Source organism: Centrocercus urophasianus, unplaced genomic scaffold, assembly GCF_019232065.1.
Source record: "Centrocercus urophasianus isolate 14NV4802_14NV808 unplaced genomic scaffold, USGS_Curo_1.0 seq_12, whole genome shotgun sequence".
Lineage (NCBI taxonomy): Eukaryota > Metazoa > Chordata > Aves > Galliformes > Phasianidae > Centrocercus > Centrocercus urophasianus.
This window is the reverse complement of record NW_024884364.1, coordinates 37,236,769-37,261,183: the sequence shown is the minus strand read 5'-3', so window position 1 is coordinate 37,261,183 and position 24,415 is coordinate 37,236,769. Positions and strand designations below refer to the sequence as shown.

The window sequence follows — 24,415 nt, the reverse complement described above, 5'->3', positions numbered from 1 at the left end:
TCCCTATTCAAATCATCTTTGCAGCTATGTTCATGATACCTGAAAAAATATTTTCAGTTCAAAGTCTGGAAAAATCAGAAGATGTAATTCATTTATTTAAAAAAAGGTACAGGTGCAGATGACAAATCTTGCATAAATCCTGAGTGGCCTTGTATATACTGGAAAAGTCTGTAAACTGGTTCAGAAGTAACAGATGATGTTTCCCTCTTGAGATAGACAATATGATTAAACTTCACCTTTGAAAATGCATTCCAGATGTAATCAGATAAACATTTGTCTATGGATTTTTTTAACGTTGGAATGTATGACCAAATTTGAAAATCTACTAGATGCAATAGCAGATGTGGGCAAGCTAATTGTGAAATAAAATTTCTGAAGTGAGCAACACTTAACTGTTGAGTGACTGATTTATATGCCACCTGCTTATCTATCTCATTTGAGTGTGCTGCAAACAGGCCTCATTTTAAATGGGAAAGTAAAACCATTTGAAAGCAAAGCCAGGAAAACAAAGCTCTGACAAAGAAAAATTGTCACTGAAATTCTTCCTGAATACCATAATCAGTTGTGAAACCATTGCATATTCCTGAACTGTAAATTCTGATTTCTTACAGTTATAGGAACAGTTCCTTCAATTACATATGCAGATAGAGCATTCTTAAGAAATCTAGCTATATTTGTGTTCCCAGTAGCATATAACTGAAATGTAAGATTTTCTTGTTCTTTTTTAGAAACATAGCAGATATCATTATTGGCAGTGCCTTTCCTGTGTTGCGTACTGTATTTGAAAGGGAAATTTTATTCTTACTTGAGATTACCTGGTTTCTGATCGAAACAGGGCACACTGCATTTAAAATGGGAGATTAAAGAGTGCCATCACTGTTTTATATGTTTCCAACATTTCCTCTAATAGCTTCTCTGAAACGTGTGGCAAAAACAAAATCGTCAAGCATGCGGTGGTAAAATGGTTTTATTGGTACTCACTCACACCAACATACATAGGTTATTCTCAGGCTCCCCATTCCTGAGCAGTGATGATCATTCTATATTTGTGCCAAGAAAGCATTTACTCTGCGCTAAGCTGTTGTTTTTTTTTTTTTGTTGTTGTTGTTGTTGAAATAGACTCCACTATCAAAATAAAGGCACAAATAAAATTTACTTTCTGTTAGTGAAGTCAGAAAAAACAATTCCAGTGAAAAAAGAAGGTAGGTGTTATCCATCCAGGGATCTTATAAGGCATGACAGCATAGATGTAACAGTACGTTAAGAGCAAAGAAAGCTGGAACACCCATATAAAGTCACTGGTGGATGTTCATTTGACAAAGAGATCTACTTCATTCCACCCCTCCCCCATAAAATAAACAAATAAACAAAACAAAACAACAAAAAAAAAATCACAGCTCAACTTTCTCTATTTTTTTCTCAGGATTAAAGGTGCTCCCTTGATAGGTGAGGATACCCCCGTGGTTGTAAGCTTCAGATTCTCATGTAAAAAGTTGCGCTGTCGAACTGTGGCTGATCTTATGTAACTGTTGGTAGAAACTACTTTTGCTGGGCTTGTAGGTGGTGCAGTCTGTGGAAGCAGTCCGTTGATTTCATATGTCCACTGCATTGACTGTGTCTGAAAATAGAGAACATGCCAAAATATAACCAGTTGAAATGTGTTGACAGTGATTTACCACGCTACAATGATTTCAGAAGACATTTATAACTATTTCATGTAAGGAACTGAAATAACACAGAACTGCTGTCCTGGACATCCTGAAAATCATATTTAACTTCAGGAATGCAGAACCAGGAACAACAAAGGCAAATAATTTATTATCCTAGCTGATCTAAAATCCTTTCTTATACAGTAAACCCCTTAGCTCTGTATGTTGTTCAAAGGTAATTATTCCACCACACAATATAAATGCCTCAAGTTTATAGTGTACGATTTAATTGCAGCTCTGGTATTGATCATAAAGGCACTATCAAATGCTGAAGTCTCTGCACTAAAGTAATGGAATGAAAAAAGAGAGAAAAAAGGGCTTTAAGTACACAAAAGAGAGTTGCAGCTCCTTGTTAAAATCTCCGTTCTGAAGAATATTTATGTGAATTGAAAATGACACTCTGCATTTGCTTTTTGATTATACCTGGTCTGTGGAAATGAAGCATCTGTTTCCATGTCATATCCCATAATGCTCGAGCACCAGATTCCTACTGAGTATGTGATTCTTATTCTTAATACACATCCCATCTATGCATACTTAAGGAGTACTATCTTTGTGCATATGAACTCTACACTGCTGTCTATCTCCTACACTTCATTTGTTTTTTCTGAAGCAGAATTTTGTTTGCTAAAAAGCAATATCTAACCATTGCAGACCTTTCAGTCATTTTTCTTTCAAGATCTATCACTTAAATTCTAGAAGGCAGATCTTTATTTCAAGTCTAGCATTATCCTTCCTGTCATTACATCTGGGAAAAGGTATATTCATCTGTGTGTTTTTCCTTTTTCTTAAAAAAAAAAAAAAAAAAAAAATCAAATCAAAACAAAACAACAGAATGATTAAATCCCACTGATTTCAAATGATGTTTCATTATGTTTAGCTTTGTACTATGCAAAGATTTGCATAAAGTGTTGTGCGCCCAATGAAGGCACACATTGCTATCTATTTGCACTTTGCAACTTGCAATTCCAGGAGTACTGTTTGGGTCATTTTTGCTTCTAAGTACTTGAAGGGGACATTGAATAAAAAATATGGGATGATGCAGATCTAATAATGTATGTGTATCCAAGTGAGGAATATAGTACATTCAGCATATATTCATAGTACAAAAGAACAAACAGATTTCACGACTTTGAAGCCTTGAGGCACCAAAGCCACGTTAAACAAGTGATTTTTCCAAATACCTGAAATATTGCCTTTCCATATGTGGCACGGCACAGCACTGCACAGATGTAATATTTTTTGTTCTAGAACAGGCTTTTTGGTACTATGCTTTTGCATCACACTGCATTGAACTACAGCTGTGGCTTGTAGGATCACCTTTGTCCCCTCCTTCGAGACACATGGATTTAATAAAACAGTTGCAATTTATCATATTTCTCCCACCTGAGTGATCCTTAGAACAATCATTGGTAGATATAACCATGACACATAAGATCAGTGACTTTTTCTCCCAATGAAAAAGAGACAGAAAGGCTATGTATACCCTCAATCAATTTGTGAATTTGTCCAAGAGTCAACCTTAAAGCTCAAGAGTTTTCCTCTCAAGCAGTTGGCTACAAGCTCCACTTGCAACACAGCTACCTTTGTGGCCTGTTTGCTCTTTCCAGTCTGAGAGCTCTGCTTCCTTCCAAGCAGATTTGATCTACAAAGAGCAGCAACAGCATCTGTACAAACCACCAATCACTCCTCACAAAAAAATTTCACTTAGTATAAATGCCATCAACCATCTCCAGTGTATAGTTTGTTAACTTGTCTAGCTACTTACATATTCTGCCAATTAATTATGGTCTAGGTAAAAAAAAAAAAAAAAAGAAAAAAAAAAAAAAGAAAATAGGCCATGGGCAAGAGTAGTGAACTTTCTCCATGTCAAACTTTCTTTGCAGTCATCCCATACTAATAACAACGTGTAGAAGAGAATTAAGAGGATGTCAAAGTGTCTCTCTGATTTGTTGTTGTTGTTTTGTTAACTATCAATTTCATATTTGCCATTGAAAACATTTGATTTGGTCATGTTTATCTTCCTTATCTTTCAGATCCCCCTTCCTACAGTTCTACTACTGTTCTAATGGTGATCCTTTTATTGCTAAAGTACATGTAATGAATATTGTGTCAAGCAGTTTTGTACTTGTGTTGCAGCTATTGAATGGGAAGAAGTTTAATGTCACTGAACTGTAAACCTCTTGACCCACTCTTTGTTCTCTTCTATGCACTTATACAGTATTAACAGTATTTCACATATAGGCTGAATTCAGTCACAGCTCTTTAACATCATCACATCTTATGAATATCCAATTCCATTGCCTTTTATTAGAGGGCTGGTTTTAACGAGTATTCTGTTAATGGAATATATACTACTGTGTACTTATCATGAAAGAATAGGAACTTCTTTAATGTTTATTTTCTAAATAAACTTTTAAATAATCCTCTATTTTAAAATTGGTAGTACTTTACATTGTGTCATCTGAGTAAATTACCTTATTCCATTACAGGTTAGTAAGTGTAATATCTTAATAGGTACTTTGCCATGCATGCATAATTTTTTAGACTTTTCATTACTTTTCTGCCGAAATAAAAATCTAATTTAAATTGAATATCATTCCTACGTAAAACAGTCACATTAGCTCATCTTTATTCTAAACCTTATTTAATACTGTGCACTGATCTACTAACTCCACTGCCTTGAAAGATAAATGCCAGCAAAAGCAGTTGTGATATGGACTAACATCAGTCCAAAGGTAATACTGCCATTTAAGAAAAGTAAATGTCTCTCCAGAGTTAGCTAATTGTCTTACTCCAGTAGAAGATGAAATAGTTTATCCTTACTTAGTATGTCAGATTAACAATTTAGTTTAAAGAAAACCTAACCTCAGGGTCATATACACATTGCACATGATTTGGTGATCGCTGCTCAGGGACACTATTTAGCAGAGGGTTGTTAGAGTTAGGGCAGTATGGTCAGGTTGTGGTTGCACTCAATGATCTTTAAGGTCTTTTGCAACCTGAGCAATTCTATGATTCCATGATTCAAGGTCAGTTTTTACAGCAAATGAGTTAAACTGAGTTTGGACTTACTTGAAGTCCACACGTACTGTAACTTTACTTTCTATAATGTTCTTAATTGTTTGAAGTAGGATTTAAGTGAAAGTGGTGGGCTATATCACTCTTCAATTTCACTTATCATCAATAATTGAGAAAACCCTTACTCTGTGAAAAAGCTGATTATTCAAGTGCTTTGTGTAATCCATGTCGGTTGTGGTTGTGTGGCAGAAGAGACGGAACCTTCTGTAATGAAAATTCATTGGGCTCAATAGGGAAGACGTCATGGGCATTATCACATAATCCTTTAGACAGGAGCCATCAAGATAGAAGAGTAAAAACAAAACAAAACAAAAATCAAAAAAAGGACAACATCTATAACATCATATTCCATCTATTGTAAATCATTTGCTATCATCCAAGACAGTTAGAAACAGTCTTTGTGGAAGAAATAAGCTTTTATATACTAATTTGCTGAAAGGAAAGCCTATTCTTGTAGTTTAGTCTATTCTGCTAACGGGAAAACAAACAGAAGATGGTTAATGTAACTGCCAACTAGGTTAGTGCTACAAGACCACATAGAATTCAGTAATTTTCAGATCTTAAATATCCACAAATATCTGTTTAACTAGAATATTTAATTTCCAAGAGCAAAATACTAGGTTTTCAAATTATCCTTAAATCATGTGTATTTTCTTTCAGGTTAAGGTTGTACAATTTAACTACAATGATTATTTTAACCAATACGAAAACTGGGACAAGTGCAAGCCTCAAGGCCAGGTTGGATGGAGCCCTGGGCAGCCTAAGCTGGGGGGGGGAAGCCCTGCCCACAGCAGGGGTTGGGGCTGGGTGAGTTTTGAGGTCCCTTCCAGACTAAACTGTTACATGATTCCATTATATGAAATAATTTATTCAGCAAATACTGTTAGCAGTCACCAACAAATTTATATAAAAGTGCATTTTTTAGGTATTTAGCCCATTCTTACAGTTGGCTCATGATTCATAGGATTAATTCGCAGAACATGGACCACTGTCACCATAGGCTGACAGTGATACTTGTTTACATACAAATTAATTTCCAGATAAATCAATCTAGGAGTGAGTTAAATGTTGGTAGAATACAGTTATCAGTGGCATGAATTCAAGTTGGAGGCCTGTAATAGCTGTGTAACCCAGGAGTCCAGTTCATCATTTTTATTAATGTCCACTAATGTCCATTAATGTTAAAATTAACTGCAAAACAAATAAAATATTTACTTATGTAGTCATTTACTTTTTTTTTGTAAGCTGTTCCTCCCACACAGTGTGGGATATATTAAAACCAGAGTACTGAGCCATATTGCGAAATGGTCACAATTTATTTCAAAGTATCAAAGAGACAGAGAGTGATCAAACTCTGGTTGCTTGTGAACACTTGTTCTCCTTTAACAGATATCACACATTGAAGTCTATACTTAACAGTCTTACTCTCCCATTTTTATTTAGAATGATGACTCAACAGTAATTTTCCTAAAGAGAGATTTCCAGATAGAATTAAAGGTGGCTTAATTAACACCTGCAGTTCAAGTATTCAGTGTTTCATAGTTTTGTTTAGATGTAATGTCATCAATACAAAATATTCCTTCATTACTGGCTATGTTTTCAACACCCTTATACATCAGTGGTTTCTACACTGGTTTCACATTCTGACATTATGATAATTACAGTCACAATAAGCAAGGTAACTAATTTTTATGCCTGTTAATCAAAACCGTTGTGTATTACTTCTGCACTCAAAATCCAGTGACGCTAGTGCTACGCTCACTGCCTGTAATGAACTTTCTGGATATCTGTAATCTTAGCACTCAGTTCAGTATCAATCCAGCAACGCAGGTGATGCCTTCTTTAATGCAAAACTATTTCAATTACGTTACTAACTTTGTTACATGTTTCCTTGCTCACTCAGTTTAACACACACAGTTCAGAACAACGTGGAACTGGGGTAATCAACAAAGGTACCAGGAACAACATGCCTTGTTTTTTCATCAGGCCACTGCTTATGTAACGGTGTCATTTTCTGTTGCTATTTGCAAGGTGGAATACACATGCTTAGAGAAGCCACAGACGGGCACTGTGGATTGTACACTGCATCATTTATTTTGAGAGCAGCATGACAAATGGTTTTGATACGCTATCTTCGATAGGCTAAGTCGATGATTATTCAGTAATAAAGGTGCACAAGCCTGACTTCTGGAGGACTTGATAATGTTACCTACAATCTGGTTTACTCTGACATCTGTTTTATCTTCTAAGACTTATTTTGTTTGCCTTCTGCTTTAGAACACCTCTGAAATCTCATCCATGAATTACAACGCAATTGCTCGGGTCCCTAGCTGGATTCAGCACACTGCAAGCAAATTAACTGTAAGCCAACCCGAGTACAGCCTTTCCCTAGGACTTGCCAGCCTCCTCTTTGCTGTCTGCTGGCAATGGTTCCTGCTGCAGGAAGCCTGCATGGTGTTCCCTGCTCTCACTGCCTCTTGCTGCTCCTTGGCCATGCTGCTTTTTGAGTCAGCTTTACCAGCACATCAGAACCCAGCCTGGAGACCTTAGTCTGACTGGGGGGGTTCTTTTCTTCACAGCAAATTACAGCTTAGCTAAAAAGCCTACCTTTTCACTCATTTATAATTAGTGAAAATGCATTTTTCTTCCATTAGAACTGCTTTGGTTATGAAAGCTGGTATAAATGCTGAAGTTTGATTATGGAATAATACATTTAATGCAGTGCATCACTGTTCCTTACTTGAAGCCCAATAAGATTACAATATACTCTTTCACAGCTATCATAACAAACACGACCATTTTCTTTATGGGCTTTTTGTTATATTTCTCTAATTTCATTCTTTGATCTTCGGGAATTTTAAAAATTATATTCCAGGGCCCTTTTACAAAATTGAGATTGTTAACAATTATGCAAATAATTGTCTAACTTTAATTGTTTTGATATGTAGTTGATAAAAAAAATTTCAGATTTAATGATGGCTAAAAACATTGAATTGCTTCAGCAAAGTAATTAATGTTTTCTGCCATTAATAAAACCTACTGTACGTGTTCACAAAGACTGAGGTCTGAAAGAGTCCCCTAAATACCCCAAGAAGTGACTCATTTGTGTATAGAAGATAAAAGTGAGGATAAATTATTTCAGTTATAGATTTACATTCAGTTAATAAAATATACACACAGAATTCTGGTAAAGACACATTGTAGTCTCTTAACACTAATCGTCACCTCAGTACTTGGTTCTCAGCAGGGCAACTAAAACAAAACATTTGCATGTACAATGTTTGGATTTAATGTTTCCAGCAAATGAAGAAAAGATGACTGCAGGATCTTTCTCCATTAATCCAACTTCCTGTTTTTCTTTACAACACAATTGTAATGACTGATATAAAACAGATAAAGAACTTACACTGTCATCTGTGCTGCTTTACAGCCTAATTATCACTGCTCATTGAAGCACACAAAAATAGCAGTTCTGCTACTCATTATTCATAGAATTTAATAATAAAAATACATTAGTATTAGGACTGTGAACTTCATCCCCTGAAATTCAAAGGGTATTTTACAGAGAGAGCGCTGTAGTCCTTTACTACAGCAGTGCCAGAAGAGAGGCAATATTGTAAAAGAAATGAAACTTCTTCACTGCTTTGAAAAATAGCCAAAAGGCTCAGCCAGTAGAGTGGCTGAAAAGAATACCTGCAAGAGAAATCCTTCAGTGCAAGGTCCAACTTTAACAATAGTCCACCACCTTCATTATTATTCCCCAAATAAGAGTGATTTAATAATCTTTCTGCCATCTAACTAAATCTGTCTCCCTCGGCTTTGTTGTTTTAAAAATTTTAGCTTTTATTAGAACTACATGAGCGAAAGGTTTTGTGGAAAGGAAAGGGGGAAGCTCAGTGTATACAGAAGCATCATCATGACAAGCAAAGAGAACATAATCCTTGTCAAAACATGAAATCATTTAACTAGAGTAAAACCTTTAGAAATACTCTGATATACTGTGATGTGTGACACTGAACCAAAAATACTTGCTATTACAGGTATTAAGAGTCATTTATATACCTTTGAACATACCGGAGTAGGCTAGACAAGGTGTGACCTAAGGAGTAATATATATAAGCAAATTCCTACACCCATGCATTATTCCACAGGTGGAGATGTAAAAAGCCATCTACCTAGATCATAACTCAGGGGTGAGTAGACATAAATTAAAAATCCAATTACTCAAACCCCATCTGTACTTATAAATTCCTAAAAGGAAGTTAGTGAGTTCTTACAAAGCTATTGATAATCTTTGACCTTGATGCTTTTCCCATTCCAGATATATTTGTCATGTTTACATTCTGTTACTGACAGAAGCTAAGCCAAAGACAAACATTAAATGGCTGTATTCCAGATCTACAGTAGAAATTTCCAAGCTCTACAGAAGTGTCACTTGGTATTATCTAAGTTAAAAAGAACACAGAATGCACTTGGTGAGTTATTTTCAGTTTTGAATGCAAGAGAGGTAAACATCACTGCTTTTTATGACAAAAGAATGAATTAATCAAATGCCTTATCAGGTAAAAGAAAACAAGTATGAGGGATTTGTTTTCCTAGTATTTGAATTTCTTATTCCTGTTGCACAAGTTGTCACTCAGATAAAACATTGCAGACATTTGATATGCACCTTTTTATCAACTTTGTTTTTACAGTCTTATTTTTTAAATCAATATTGCAGTTTCACTTCCAATACAGTAGCATTAAAACATCGCCAGCACGTAGCAAGTACATTTAAAGTGCAGGGCATCATTCATCATGTGTTTGCTGCTATGGTACACCTTGAACAAACTGCTTCCTTTTAAAGAAAGACTTAAAAATTCATTTCTGCAGTAATAAGAACATTGCTGCTACTGAGGAAATAATTGTCGCGTGATGTTTCCTGACCTTCAGAAGCAGCTTGGCCAAAAAATTGTTTTGTTTATTTTGAAGCTTGTTTTCAAAAAGAGATTCATGGCTTCTTACTCTGAAATTCTGCTGTCTAGAGTTTAGTATCTATCTTCTATTGCCTTTGATTGTATATGCCATAATACTAGCAACATCATTAACTTAGGTTGCAAATACTTGATTACTCACATATCTTCACTAATTCTTAAAATGATTACATTATTATTTCTCTGTTAAAAGACATTTTATCATGTTGCGTTTGTAGTTATGGCACAGGTATCAAGATAAATATCTGTCTCCAGAGGAAAAATGATAACAAAAAGATTAAAATCAAAATATACTAAGGTTTTCCAGCTTGTCAGGAGTTAATTTTGTCCATTTTTTTCATTCTTATCCATAGTGAAAAGCAGCAAGATAATAAGGAAAAAGTCTTTTGCAGTGAGGGTGGTGAGACACTGGCACAGGCTGTCCAGAGATGTAGTGGATGCCCTATTTCTGGAGACTTTCAGAGTGAGGCTGAATCAGGCTCTGAGCAACCTGATGTAGCTGTACATGTCCCTGTTCACTGCAGGGGAGCTGGACTAAGTGATCTTTAAAGGTTCCTTCCAACTCTAAGGATTCTATGATTCTAATCATAGTGCGCATCCAAGTGTTTTAGTATTACTTCTTTGTATAGGATTTTTTTCCCTCCTTTCCAGACAGGCATTTGTGTAATGTATTTAGGAAAATTTACCTGAATTACAAGTATTGCTTTATGCTTCTTGCCGTACATTCTTGGCTTGAATCCCACTGTTATATGAGTTCCAACAGTGCCCACTGGAAGAAGTTCTCCAGCTTGTGGCAGTACAACGAAGTCAGGATCACTGCCTGCCAGGAAGTATGCTGTGAATGATTCAGGGTACCTACAGAAAAACAAAGGAGGTCAGTGTGCATTTTGCAGTATCTTAATACAATTTGTCTACAGTTAAAGTACTGCAGATCTCATTAAATTGCTAGCTTCATGACAGTACCACTGCACTAAAAGAAGACATCTTATTCCTGGCAAAGACAGTGGCTGAAGACTGCAAAACAATCTTTGGCCAACACCAATGTCAATCCTATTACTGTTTTTTGGAACATGGGCATTTTCCTTATGAAAAAAAATATATTCTCCTTTTAGTTCTTACATGTGATGCTGAAGGCAGCTCTACTCAAGACAGACAAAAGAAATTAGAAATACAATGGCATGGTCAAAAAATGTGTACGATGTGTATGACCACAACAACCTACCACAGTGCAGAGGGGCAAGTACCATGATTCTAACATCTCAAAAAGAAATAAATATATATATATTGAGAAAAAAAATATATCTGTTCAAATCTGTTTATTCGTGGATTGTTGCACCAGAAGTAGCACTCTTTTTCAAATAAAATATTCACAACCAGATGAAATTTAATATTTTATGACAACTCAAATTTCTATTGAATTGTCCCACATTTCTAGGGCAAGTGGTATTCACTCCATGGCACATCGGGTCACGTAGTATAAAAATAGCTTTCCTTCTGCATGTTTTCTCACGAAAGGTTTTCTTGAATTCAAAAATGCTCTCATGAAATAAAGGTCACACTATGTTTGTAGAAGCAAACAGTGCAGCTGCATAGAACAATGCAGACAATAGAAACCAAAAAGCTTCTGCCCCATCAGAACACTGACTGACATTTAACTGTGCTACTGGGCTTCAAAGCCTGACTTTCCTTCTTGGTGACATCAACCTGGTCAAAGTTACTGCATTTCTGAAAGTACACTGCAAGTCTTCTGACATCGAGCCTACACTGTCAAGCTATTTTTGTGTCATGCAGTTCAGCTGATAGCATCAGGCTATGAGCAGTAAATTTTCATCTATATGCCATCTAAGCCTTGAGTCTTTGCATCTGTATTTCTCATAAGGTCTATTCAGGTGAGAATGTTTAGAGCATGCCTACAACTCACAAAAGGCAGCTCAGAATGAAAAAGAAATTATGCCTATTAGACTGATCAGCAAAGTAAAGCACCCATTAAGCATCCCTGAGATGACTATTCAAACTCTGGCTGTGGAAACAGGAACCTGAACACAAGCCTTCATTTCCAACAGAAACTGCTCTGCTGTCTAGGTTTAGTAACATTTTAAAACAGCATTTTATCTCCTATCTTATTCAACCTGCTTTCTGGTAAGCAGTTAGAGATTATATCCCCCACTAAACACAATTTATATGAAACTGTACCAAACCAGTCTATAACAGAATCTTTGTCAAAGTCAAAGAAAAAATCTTACTGCATCAAATTCATCAGATGTAAATTTTCAGAAAGAGAAATGGAAAAAACTAATACAAAAAACTTTAAAAGACCTGCACGTTTCTTTACAGCATTGACAGAAGATAAAAGATGCAGTTGTATTTTTTGTATACTGAGTAATGTAATGCATACATATACACACACATACATACAGACATGAACACATACATACATACACATGTAAAATCTTATTCCCTTTCCCTCCTCTCCCCAAAACACAGCAGTTTAAAACATAAGTGTCAAGCCACATACTAGATGTAAAACGCCCCTCAGACTGGGAGCTATATCCAATAAGGAAAATAGAAAATCTAGCAAGTACATAGATAAAGTACAACGGGCCAAAAAGAATTCTGTTAAGATATGGCTAACTGTTCAAGAACTAAAAATGAAAAATTTATTCATGCGCGATCAGAACCAGGAACCTTTCACAGTGCCTGTAGTTCTAATAAATCATGAATCCTTAGGTTAAAAATATATGCAAAGATGGCTTCTCAGAAAAAAATAAGCAGTATTTTTGCTGATGTTCACATCAGGGAGATAATGTGGCATCCTGGCTAGCTTGCCAGCATATTGCTTGTCATTGTCATTTTCTACACTGCAGAGAAAGCAGGAGATAAAGTTACCAGAAAGGCACCTGAATTTCAGACATTACTACTTCCAGTGTCAGTGTATTTCGTGTATAATTAAAAATTAATAATTATGTGCCTTAAGGTGATTAAAAATTAATTCCTCCTTTTCTCTTTGGTTATTGCTTCAGGTAAAACTGCTCTGGAGTTAACATTTGGCCACTCATTTCTCAGTCATGAAGGACAGCGATGAGGCTTTCTATATTTTTTTCAAGAAGGCTTTTGTTTATCTCAAGGGTGGGAGATACTAACAAATGTGATAAAGCTTAATGATGTGCAGAGTTTTGAAAACACATACAAATCAAGCACTAACGAATTAGTAAATACAAAGGCAGAGGCCATATAAACCAGAGAAAGCAAATGTGTCCTACCACCTTTGTGGTCTATAACTATTGTCATTAACAGCTTGATATTGCCAAGAGACAATATGAACTCTGCCCTTATTCAAATAATGAACAAGGGTGAATATTAATTTAAATTCAAATAATAATTGGACAATGAAATCATAGCAAAAGGAAGCATGGAAATTGTAGTATTTAATAGACCTGTTCTTAATGACTGTGTTAATCTTTACGTCACATTATTCTTAAATAGCAGTTTATGTTCTTCAGTGTTCTCAATTTAGACAATTTATAAACTTGCAAGCTAGTAAAGGATAACACCTTAAGTCATCGATTAAAGAAAACCACAAAGTTTATAAAGCTATAGAAATCTCACCTAAGAATGTGCAAAATACACTCAGATACAGCAAAATGGAAAATATAGGTTTTCGTTAAGAATCACAGAATCACAGAAACACCAAGGTTGGAAAAGACCAACAAGATCATCCAGTCCAACCATCCACCTATCACCAATAGTTCTCACTAAACCATATTCCTCAACACAATGTCCAAACGTTCCTTGAACACCTCCAGGGTCGGTGACTCCACCACCTCCTTGGGCAGCCCATTCCAGTGCCTGACCACTCTTTCAAAAAAGTAATATTTCCGAACGTCCAGCCTCAAAATAACTTCAACATTAATGTCTCTCTTTCTGAAACTAAAGAAGCAGTAGATTTTCCTGAAGAAATCTGTATTGTTTGCATACTGCAAACTACACTTAAAAACCCGTTGTGCTATTGATCAAACTGTTTTTTCAATAAAATAATAAAATAACAATTTAATCTGTACAGTGCATAACTGCTTAATGAAGAATGCAGTTTGAAAATGTTGCAAAGAGCTACTAGCAATCCTTAATCAAAAATAAGCTTACTGTCATTTGTAGATAACATATGTTGGATGTCACAAGAAATTTCACAGGGAAAATCTTCACACTTATTAACTATACACAGCTGTCAAAATCTATGAAATTACTACTGACAGTTAGTATGCTTCAGATGACTCCTCTTCAACAAAAAACAAAAACAAAAAAAAAACTAGCAGTGCAAAAAAATTATGAGATTGTCATAGAATGGCTCAGGTTGGAGGATCATCGAGCTCCAACCCCTTGCCATGGGCAAGGTTGCCAACCGCTACTTCAGGCTGACAAAATTGGTTATGTTACCAATAGCAACTCTGCTATAATTGACCACTCTACATCCTGACCTCTGCACATCAGAAAAGGTTTAACTCCAATTATTATTATATAGCTTGGGAAAGACAATTTCAGAATCAAAGGACTTTCAACATTTAAATAAATAACATGTGACAAATAACTGTCAGGGAATGTTTTACCAAGTATAACACCACTTTTGCTGTGCACATGTAGTAAGATCAAAGCAGGAGCTCAGATTTTCATCTTCACAGAATGTTAAGATCTCCATCTCATTCTTGTTCTACCCAGGGGAACTACATATGCAGATAGGTGAACTGTCTTTTCCTGCTAGAAGAGTCCAGGTCACATGGGTAGATATGGCTCCTGGCTAAATGTTTTAAAAGAAAGATATTGTACTGTTAAGAACGATTATTATACATATGTAAAATACTCTGCTGCATGTGTATCATTTTTAATATTTTCCACCAGGCTCCACTGAGACTTCAAAATGGAGCTCAGTCAACATCTGTATTTTGCAGCTGCCATTTTGTGGGAGATACAACAATAAAAGATTCTAATACGATTTTTATGTTAATGGTCGAATTTTACAGACCTGGTAATGAGGAGACTGTTGCAGGAATGCAAGCCTCTAGCATGCAGAGCAAACTATTGAGGGAGAAGGAGTGTGCTGAAAATATAATGAATGCATTTTTCTGCAATATGCATAATTATGGCTTATGGAAATTCTAATGGAACAAATCACTGATTATAATAAAATAAAAATAATTATCTAAGTTGTAACTGAAAATTGTCATGCTTTTCTTCACAGTTAGAAAATGTTGGAAATTGGGTAGCTTACTATTCTTCCATCATATTAAGTTTGTGTGATGAAGGAATACTTTCTCAGAACATTATTCTGTTCACTAGGAAACATGCATAGATGAAATCAGGAAAATATCCAGAGCAGCATTCAAGATGTGAAATGTAATTGAATATAACTAAGCCTGCATCTGTAGTGAATTTAAAGCCTAAATTTCTTTTCTCATCTCTCCAGTCCACCTGCTTTTTGTTCTCTCTTTATTCTAGCTCTAGTTCTATAACCTAGTGAAACTGAGTTTTGTAGATAATCACTCTGTGGAGACCATAACATGATATCACAATTTTTTATTTTGTCAAATGTGGTATGATTAAGAATGTTTATCTGAAACAATAGTTTGAGTCCATCTCAAAACCTCCCATAACGTAACAAGTTTCTTGTTTGTGATAAACACCATATTGGAAAGATGTTGGGATCACTGGATGGGTAAAATTTGTTTTATGGGAAACACAACATAATTAAATAAATTGATGAAAGAAGGCTCGGTGTGTGAGGAAAAAGCGGACAGGATGGACAGAAGAGAATTATTAAATATCTTGACAAAAATGGAAAACTAATATTATTTAAAAAAAAAACAACAAAAAACCCAGTGAATATATTGTGCATACGCATCGATCTAGTAAAAGCCTCTGTACTGGAATACATATTAGTAAATGAAAAGAAAGTGTTCTGTATTAATAAAATAGTTCTGATCCCAATACATAATTCATTAAAATGTATTAACTATTTATTTCAGTAGACCAAATAAAGAAACACTAGTTTTCTTAAGCAAAGCATCAATATCAGAATTTTTATCATTTGTTTCAATTACAGAGAGCAGTAAAGAAATAAATGGCCAATAGTTTGAGTGAGATATCAAACAACTTAATTTCTATCCAGGACAAATACCTCTTCTATTCTTTTTGATTTATACTGCTATTCCGTAAATATTGGCATTCAATAATACATTTGTTACCAAACCAAAAGTTAATGATAAAAAAAACATCAGAGCTTTGTACCCAAGCCAATTACTTTGGTGGAAATGTTGCCAATGATTTCAGTTGGTAATGAATTCAACCCACATTTACGACAAATACCAAAAAGTGGTCGTATATGAAAGTTATAAAATGGACAATGTTTTCTTATTTAAGAAGTGAAATCGGCCTTTTTGAGTTGAACCAGTCTTAGTGCCATTAAAAGAAACTATTCTGTATGTCTCTTTTGAATTCAAAAAACTGAAAGTAAAGTACTGGACTACTCATACACGACAACTTCTATATGCAGACAGATTTAAAAAGCATTTTTAAGGCTTTTCATATGACAAAGCTGCGTGGCTGCATTCTCATTGTCTTCCATTATTTACTCAAGCTGATATTGGACTGTGATTCACTGGAAGCAGGCAAGCACTCTTTTACATGTATGAAAGGAAAGAGTGCATTATGTATTTGCAGAGACTCTCACAGCATTCATCACTGTATTTCATTGCGAGCTGCCCAGAAACTACCTCTCATTTGTAACTGTCATAATTCCTGAAGCAATTACATCAAGTGTGCTTATGGGTAAACTGGAAAATCATTAATTTACTCTGGAATACTTCACACAAATTGAGGGTTTTTGCTGGGGAGGAGTGAAATTAAAAGGAGAAACGTGCATTTCAATTGCAGTAGCTGTACAGAAGAAGAAAGGTTGACTTCATAGCTCTGCAGTGGTTACCAACAGTGCTCTGTGGAGCCTTCAACTTGCTATATACAAGATCCAAATCTGTCCTTATAGATATTAAACCTCATTTTGTCTGAGGTTTCCAAATATTCTTTGATGCATCACTACACAATCTGCCGGCCCAAAAAGATGTCCTGCAAGTAGCAGGAGGGCAGAAAGACACAACTGCATATTCCCTTTCTAGGAGGTTACTCAGAAATCTGTCTCTATTTCTCTCTCTGCTAATTTACTCTTGAAAAAATAATGCCATGAGGCACTACCTATCGAAAGAAGTAAAGACAGAACATACATTGTTTTGGGGCAGGGCTGGACAGGACAAACACATTTTTAATACTGGAATGGATTCTTTATGGAACTGACCTACTTACTCTTTCATTATGAAAAATATGTGAAGATGTGATCATGTTTTTTTTCCTCTGGGAACGTCTGTAGAAGGGCATTTTATATCCTGACTGAAATTTTTAATCTATATTTTTAATATTTCACGATCTAATTGTTAATCTGAGTCACTTGAGTTATTCAACCATCAAATTAATCTGCAACATATAGGTTTCCTGTGTAATAGCTTTTAAACTGCAGATCCTGTATGCTACGTTTTCGTTGGCTTACTGTTCTATTTCTATAATAAGATCTCCACCAAAAATGCCATTAGCAACACAAAGATAAAGCAGTATAAATCTCACAAAGCAGTTGTTGGCACTGTTTACAGCATGGAACATTTTCACTACATGCAAGCTTTATATTCTGTGTTTGAAACATACTGGGGGTAATACATGCTGTGTACAATAAAACTGGAATTTGTTTAAGGGAAGAAGAGAATTTGTGTTCCATTATAGCTCCTTCTTTGTATAACTACAACAACTCGGGATTTTTTGGAGAACATTAGGTCTCTTCACTACTATCAAACCCCTACCAGGAGATTACAGTATTGCCAGAATAATTGCTTCATTTTTGTTCCAGAAACAGCCCATTCTGTTTAAGCTGTTACCTTGAACACTGTGATAGCAGCATTTTTCAGAGTCCCTAGCAATTATCAAAACTGACAGACATCTAAAAGCTGGAACAACAATCCATCTCAGATCCACAGCTTTTGGAAATGCACTCTTTAAAAAGTCAGTTAGAACCAAAGGCACTTATTGCTGGGGATGTTTCAAAAGCATGTATCTGCAATGAAAGCAGTATATCTGGTACACATTCTAAGTATACAGTAAAATGAAAGAAAAAAGAAAAAGGTAAAGAACAAAAAGAAACTTTAGAAATTCCGTAATCTAATTCTTTACACTATTTTTAAATTTATCTATCAATAGCACACATTTCTTGACTTCCTTGTCCATACAAATGACACTATGGGTTTTCTACAGTATTAGAAAAATATTGAGAAAATGCTGGAAGGATAATTGAAAGTATTTTAAAATTGCATTAAGAGAGATTTTTGGAGGATTTTAAAGAATATGCATAGATCAGTAATAAAATAACAAAGAATCTGACAGAATTATTTTATTTAATGAATAAGTTGAGTATAGATAAATACACATATCCTTACACAATAAAAGAGGAACACTTTCAAAAGAATTACACGTTTTAAAAAAAATAAAGTACAATGCACAGGATTGTTTCTAACGTGTGAAGTACATGTACTTTGAAAAAAAATTAAAACAAACATTAAGCCATTAATATCATCACACACGGTCCTTAGCAAAGTATAAGATATAACACCAAATAGTATTTTCGGGCAAAATCTTATTCAAAACATAAGCATCTGGATTATTCTATAAATTTTCTCCTGAAAGGCTGTAGACTAACATTTAGAACGTTTTTGTTTCCTTAAGAATAACTTCAAGATCCCATTTGTTAGACATACAACAGAGCACTTGATAGTAATAACATATTTCTGAAATGACTGCAGTTCAGTTACATTTCTGCTGCTCAGTCTATTCTATCCAATGTTTTTGAGTGTGAGTTCAACCTACGGAAAACTGCATAAACACTAATTCATATCTATTTTTACCTCGTTTGGCTTGTAAGCTTGAAGTCAACAACAGATTCCTTATTTAGGCCAATTGCTTCAATGTTGATGACATCATCCACTTCTGGCTCTGTAGCAATAAACAGCAAGGGAAACTTCCAGATACCTCTTGCAGTGCACTGTACTACTAAAGTTCCTTCATTCCTTAAAATTGCAGATAAAAATATTTATTAAGTATTAAGAAGAGTATTATAAAACCAACTTAGTAAATTTATGCCCAAAATAACCTTTAAGTGTGCAGGTTCATACTGCAGAAAAACAAAAATACAGATGGCTTTAAATTGGAACATGTCCTTAATTTTACATGGCGTATTATGTATTTGTCACATTTTATTCTGGAAATATGAAGCATTTGATATTTACAGCAAAATACAAGAAAAGACATTATATGAAAACAAAATAATGGGCATAGCCAAGAAATTTGTTTGCTCCTCTTGGATACATAAATTTAACTCAATTTGTTTTACATGTTACTCTTTCCTTACTGCAGTGTTAGAAGAGATTTGAAGCAGAATGTGTTTGTTAGAAGTTCATATTAAAATCAGATATATCTGACTGACATCTACGTACTCTGTAGATCATGATGACAGAAAAAAATAATTTAACTGCAATATTTTGGCCCTCTATATCAAGCAGAATAGTTCTCAAATACGAAAAGATAAAAATAAAAACAAATTAACATACAAAATAAACAAACAAACAAATCAACAACTGAGAAAGAAGCAAATGCAAAAAAAAAAAAAAAAAGGAACAGAGTAGTAATCAGGAAGGTTTCTTCTCTCTGACACAAGACACTGTGTGGGGTAGATGGATAGTGTTCCTTAAAGGTTTGCTCTTAGTTTATTTCAATAACTTTTTGGGCTACTGTGAATACAGTTCCCTTCTGACTCATAAAAATGCTCTCTCTGTTCACAGCCCTTGATGTATGGCAGCAATTACACTCTGCAGTCCCTAGTATTTCTGAGCCTCTGAATGTACCTTGTGCCTCTGTATGGTATTGAAGTATCTCTTCAGTCTCCCCCTGTTGACTGCTTTCAAAGGAAGTTGCATCTTCCCCTTCTCTCCAAAAGGTTCTCTCTTTCACTGTTTATTTTTTTAAAGAGGTCTATCACAACTGTAGAAGTGGATGATATTTTTCTGCAGACCATTGCTATCAGCAGTAGAAACCCATTTTCAAATTCAGTCATCCTATCCCATCAGAGAATATTTACATATACTTGTCTAGGAAACCTTTTTCAAATCTGACAAGCTGTTTTGCTTGCATGCTTTTCATGAATTTGAGAGAGACTGATTTTCACTGGAATTCATAACGCTTTTAATACTTCAATACTCAGAAGTAAATTAATGCACATACACTAAGGCAGAAACCCAACAGAACCATCCAGCAAATACAGAAAAGAAATATTGCCAGTCTCAGTTCCAGAGACAACATAATCGGAAGCAGCACCTAAGAAAATCTAACACAACAGATCGTGGAGGTAAAAACAAAATAAGGATTTTATTACATGTTCAATGAGTTATAAGGAACAGAGACTTACCGCATCGGTTTGTTAGGTGCAAATACTATATTAAAGATCAGTGTTATAATTCCAGATTCTGTATCCTGTTTCCTTTGAATCAGATGCATACCAACTAAAGGTTCAAGCTGAGATTTAATTTCATTTGATTGATACTGTAATTCATACTGAAATTCCACTGCTGCAGAGAAACCTAAATGATACAAGGGAAAACGATCAATCTGTGTGCACTCAAACTTCACACAGTTGGACAGATTATAGTTACAACTTGGCCTTTTGTTATTAAAAATGACAAATAAGTGAAACTAGTAATTACTCAGAACCTGACTGATGTGCTTCTGACTGCATAATAAAATTTTGCCATGTCATATAGCAAGCTATATAGGATCCAGAAAAAGAGAAGCTGGAAAACTTAAGAGAAGTAAACAATGAAAGCAACATCATCCTGGCTACCACTTTGGTATTACATTGAGGTACTTCTATTTTACCAGGCAGATATAAATCACACGGATTTGGTACTATTTTCAAGCAATGTCATTGAGACAATCTCAAAAAAAAAATTCTCAATAAGAACGTCTGTGTCACTGATGGCAGCCAATCTGACAAACATGGTACAGAAAAACAGAAAAGATGCCACTTTCAGCCTCTACTGTTATTCCCTACTTGTTCTCTACTCTTATTTGTATTGTACCAGCTATGAAAAATAGTTATACATAATAATAAACAACTAAGCTTCTTTAATCAAACACCTCTTTCAGATGCAATAAAGAAAACTGATATTTAGTTTAGAACACTAATTTGAGCACAGAAGGAAACATCACTATGGCAAAAAGAACCTCAAATTTCTAATCTATTTAAAAGTTGTACATATTCTAAAGATAAAAATCTTTTAACACTATCATTACATCTTACAGAATATTCCATTTTATTTTGACTACATATTTCAGGGCCTATTTTGAATGTACACAGCTTAATACAATAGGCTGAGCAAAACTCTTGCTTACAGATTGCTGTATAGGATGGCTTGCAGTCAGCTCCAAAGTTGATTCTCAAGGCCTTCCAATTTGAAATTCTAAAATGCCAACGACAAGCACCCCAGTGTTCTAAAGTAACTGGCTGATGTGGTTGCCGAGCCACTTTCCATCAAATTTGAAAAGTCATGGCAGTAAGGAGAAGCCTCCACAGGTTGGAAAAAGGAAAACGACTCCCATCTTCAAGAAAGAAATAAAGGAAGACTCAAGAAACTACAGGCCAGAGAGTCTCATGTCCATGTCTGGAAAGACCATGGAGTAGATCCTCCTGAACGATGTTAGTGTACATGTGAGACGAGAAGGTGATCTGAGATAACCAGTGCAGCTTCACTAGGGCAGATTGCGCCTAACAAATCTGGTGGTCTACAATGGAGAGATGGCATTGGTGGACAAAGGAAGGACAATGGATTTCACCTACCTGGACTTGTGTAAGGCCTTTGATATTGTTGTACATCACATTCTTCTCTCTGAATTGGACAGAGATGGATTTGAAGAGTGAACTACTTAGGGGATAAAGAGTTGGTTGTACGGACACAGCCAGAGGATTGTAGTCAGTGGCTCTTTGTTCAGGTGGAGGCCGTCACAAGTGCTGTCCCACAGGGGCCTGTCCTGGGGCAAGTGTTCTTCAACATTTTTATCAATGACACAGAGGTATTGAGTGTATCCCCAGCAAGTCTGCTGATAACACCAAGCTGATCACAGCACTTAAGCAGGCTTGAAAAGTGGACCATTTGAACCAAATGAGATTCAGTGTGGAGAAGAGAAGGCTCCAGGAAAAACTCATTGCAGCCTTCCAGTACTTGAGGGGAGCTTATAAACACAAAGAGAGACTGACTTTTATACAGGCAGATAGTGATAAGACAAGGCAGAAAGTCTTCAAACAAACAAGAGAGGAGACTTAGGTTAGATGCTAGGAGGAATTTCATGCTCAGTAGGTGGTGAGGCCCTGGCATACATGTCCAGAGAAGCTGTGGTGCCCCATCACCAGAAGCACTCAAAGCCAGGTTGGATGGGGCCCTGCGCAGCCTGAGCTGGTGGGGGGCAGCCCTGCCCACAGCAGGGATTGGGATGGGTGGGCTTTGAGGTCCCCACAACCCTGCATTCTGTGATTCTATGATTCTAAGACTTTCTGCTTGATCTTAAAGTTTCACAGATGTAAGCGAATTACTAACAACATAAAGGATTAGCGGCCACAGTGCATACGTACTGAGTACTGAATATACAGGATTCCCCTGTATGAATCCATCTGTTACAAGAGTACTTTATAGCAATAAAAGTTCTTGTTATGATGGAAATAAATATTAATGTTTTTCTTACAGTTTATAATATTCCTGGGATCATCCTATATTGTTCCATTTGTTGTTTATCTTTTTGAAAAATATGTTTATACCATGCATTCAAATTTCAGCACAGCCCAAGGCTTATAGTAGTCATGCTAGACAAATGTCAAAACACAAAGATTTTGACATAAAAATTAATTTTTATGGGAGAGAAAAGATGACAATTTGGAGCATCCTACAGTTGGAAAATTGTAGCTGTTGAGTAGATGGATCTTTCAGCACTTATCGCACAGTATAGCTCAGGAGAAAGTATACTTCATACTTTAAATAGTAGGAAGAAAATGTGAACTGCATGATGGTTTTAGCATTCAAAGATATTTATGCATAGCACCTTTTAGTCATGTGTAATTAAGTATTTCTATTTTTTCTGCTCCAGTTTGTTTATCATCTGTTATACGTCCATGTCAAGCATTTAAAGTATTTTAATATTTACAACATCTTAAGAAAAAATTATGAATTTATAGTTTCAATATTTGAAAATTTTGAAACAGCACAGATCTAGTTTAGATTTAGGCTGTTTAAAACACAAAAAATGCAATTAGATTTTCATCAGCTGCAAACTCTGAAAGCTACCATATTATCATACTCTCAGAAGCCCCTGTGAATGAGTTACATTTCATTTGAGAGAATTCCATAATACAAATGCTGCCTAAACAAACATGCAGCAACTATAGGCAAAAGAAAAACAAAAAACAAAAAACTGTGACTCACTGCTAATTCAAATACCTGGAAAATGTAACATGCTATTTATATACAAGCTGATTATGGAAATTACTTCCTCATCTATCACAAAAGATATTATATATCATTTCAGTAAAAAAATACATTTTAAAAATCCAAAAGCAAACAAAGAAAAGAGTAAGAATATGGTTTTGAGTAATTATTCCAAGATTAATGCCTTAAAGTACTATAAATGTCTTTTTTTGAAAGGCAATTAATCTCAATTTTTAATTGTTTTGCTTTTTATAAATAGAGATTTCCAAAAGGTAGTGTGTATTAGGCAACATTTGCAGCTCTATTAGAATTACTGAAGTAGATATGTTTGAAAACCAGTAGAATTTTGAACTATATACTTTCATGATTTGCTTGTAACTTACAAGTGCTAGGTATGCAAGAATCAGTGTTGGGGATTTTTTAAAATTAACCTCTAAGAAGAGGAAGTGAAATAGACTGCTTGTTTTTTATTTTCTGACTCTTAAGAATGGTAGCGTGGAAAACAAAAATTTTACACTGAACATATAATCCGGAAAAATCTGAATCCCCTCTGGAATCTGAATCCTCACTGCTATTATGATTCAATGTAAAACTAATAGATATATTTCTGATTTCCAAAAATAAAAAGCCTAGTATGCTCATTTAATAAGAACCTTAGTAACTGAACTTACATTTCAGTTCCCAAGGCATTGATGCCCCTAATATTTGTAAAAAATTTCATGAAAGGCTCACAGGATATTTCTGACCTGGAATAGATTTTCACCATGTCATTAGAGAAGCTTTTCATAACTCCCTATCATTCCTGAGAAAGTGAGCAAGTGTTTGACTTCACTGGAGACAGTTCATTCTACAATGCAGTTTCTGATTATATAAAGGCATTGTGCTGTGAGGCTACAGTCTTTTGTGGATATCTAAAGGAGATATCAGCTACCTGAGCTCTTTGCAAATAATGGTTAACCTGCAGCAGACTTGTTAAAAAAAAAAAAAAACCATTACAAGGCAAACAAGCATCCTAAGCAACCCCCATGAGACAGAAGGAAATTAAAAG

The 24,415-nt window shown here is 35.2% G+C and overlaps 1 protein-coding gene across 1 annotated transcript in view; it reads right to left on the bottom strand.

Moving 5' to 3' along the window:
- Nucleotides 1–1,074: 1,074 nt before the first annotated feature.
- Nucleotides 1,075–24,415, bottom strand: part of CFAP47 (cilia and flagella associated protein 47) — a 259,426-nt gene continuing 236,085 nt past the window's right edge. The window contains 4 exon segments of the mRNA XM_042809679.1: nucleotides 1,075–1,618; nucleotides 10,450–10,618; nucleotides 18,748–18,909; nucleotides 20,304–20,475. Coding sequence (XP_042665613.1) covers nucleotides 1,409–1,618; nucleotides 10,450–10,618; nucleotides 18,748–18,909; nucleotides 20,304–20,475 — 713 coding nt within the window. The 3' untranslated portion in view covers nucleotides 1,075–1,408.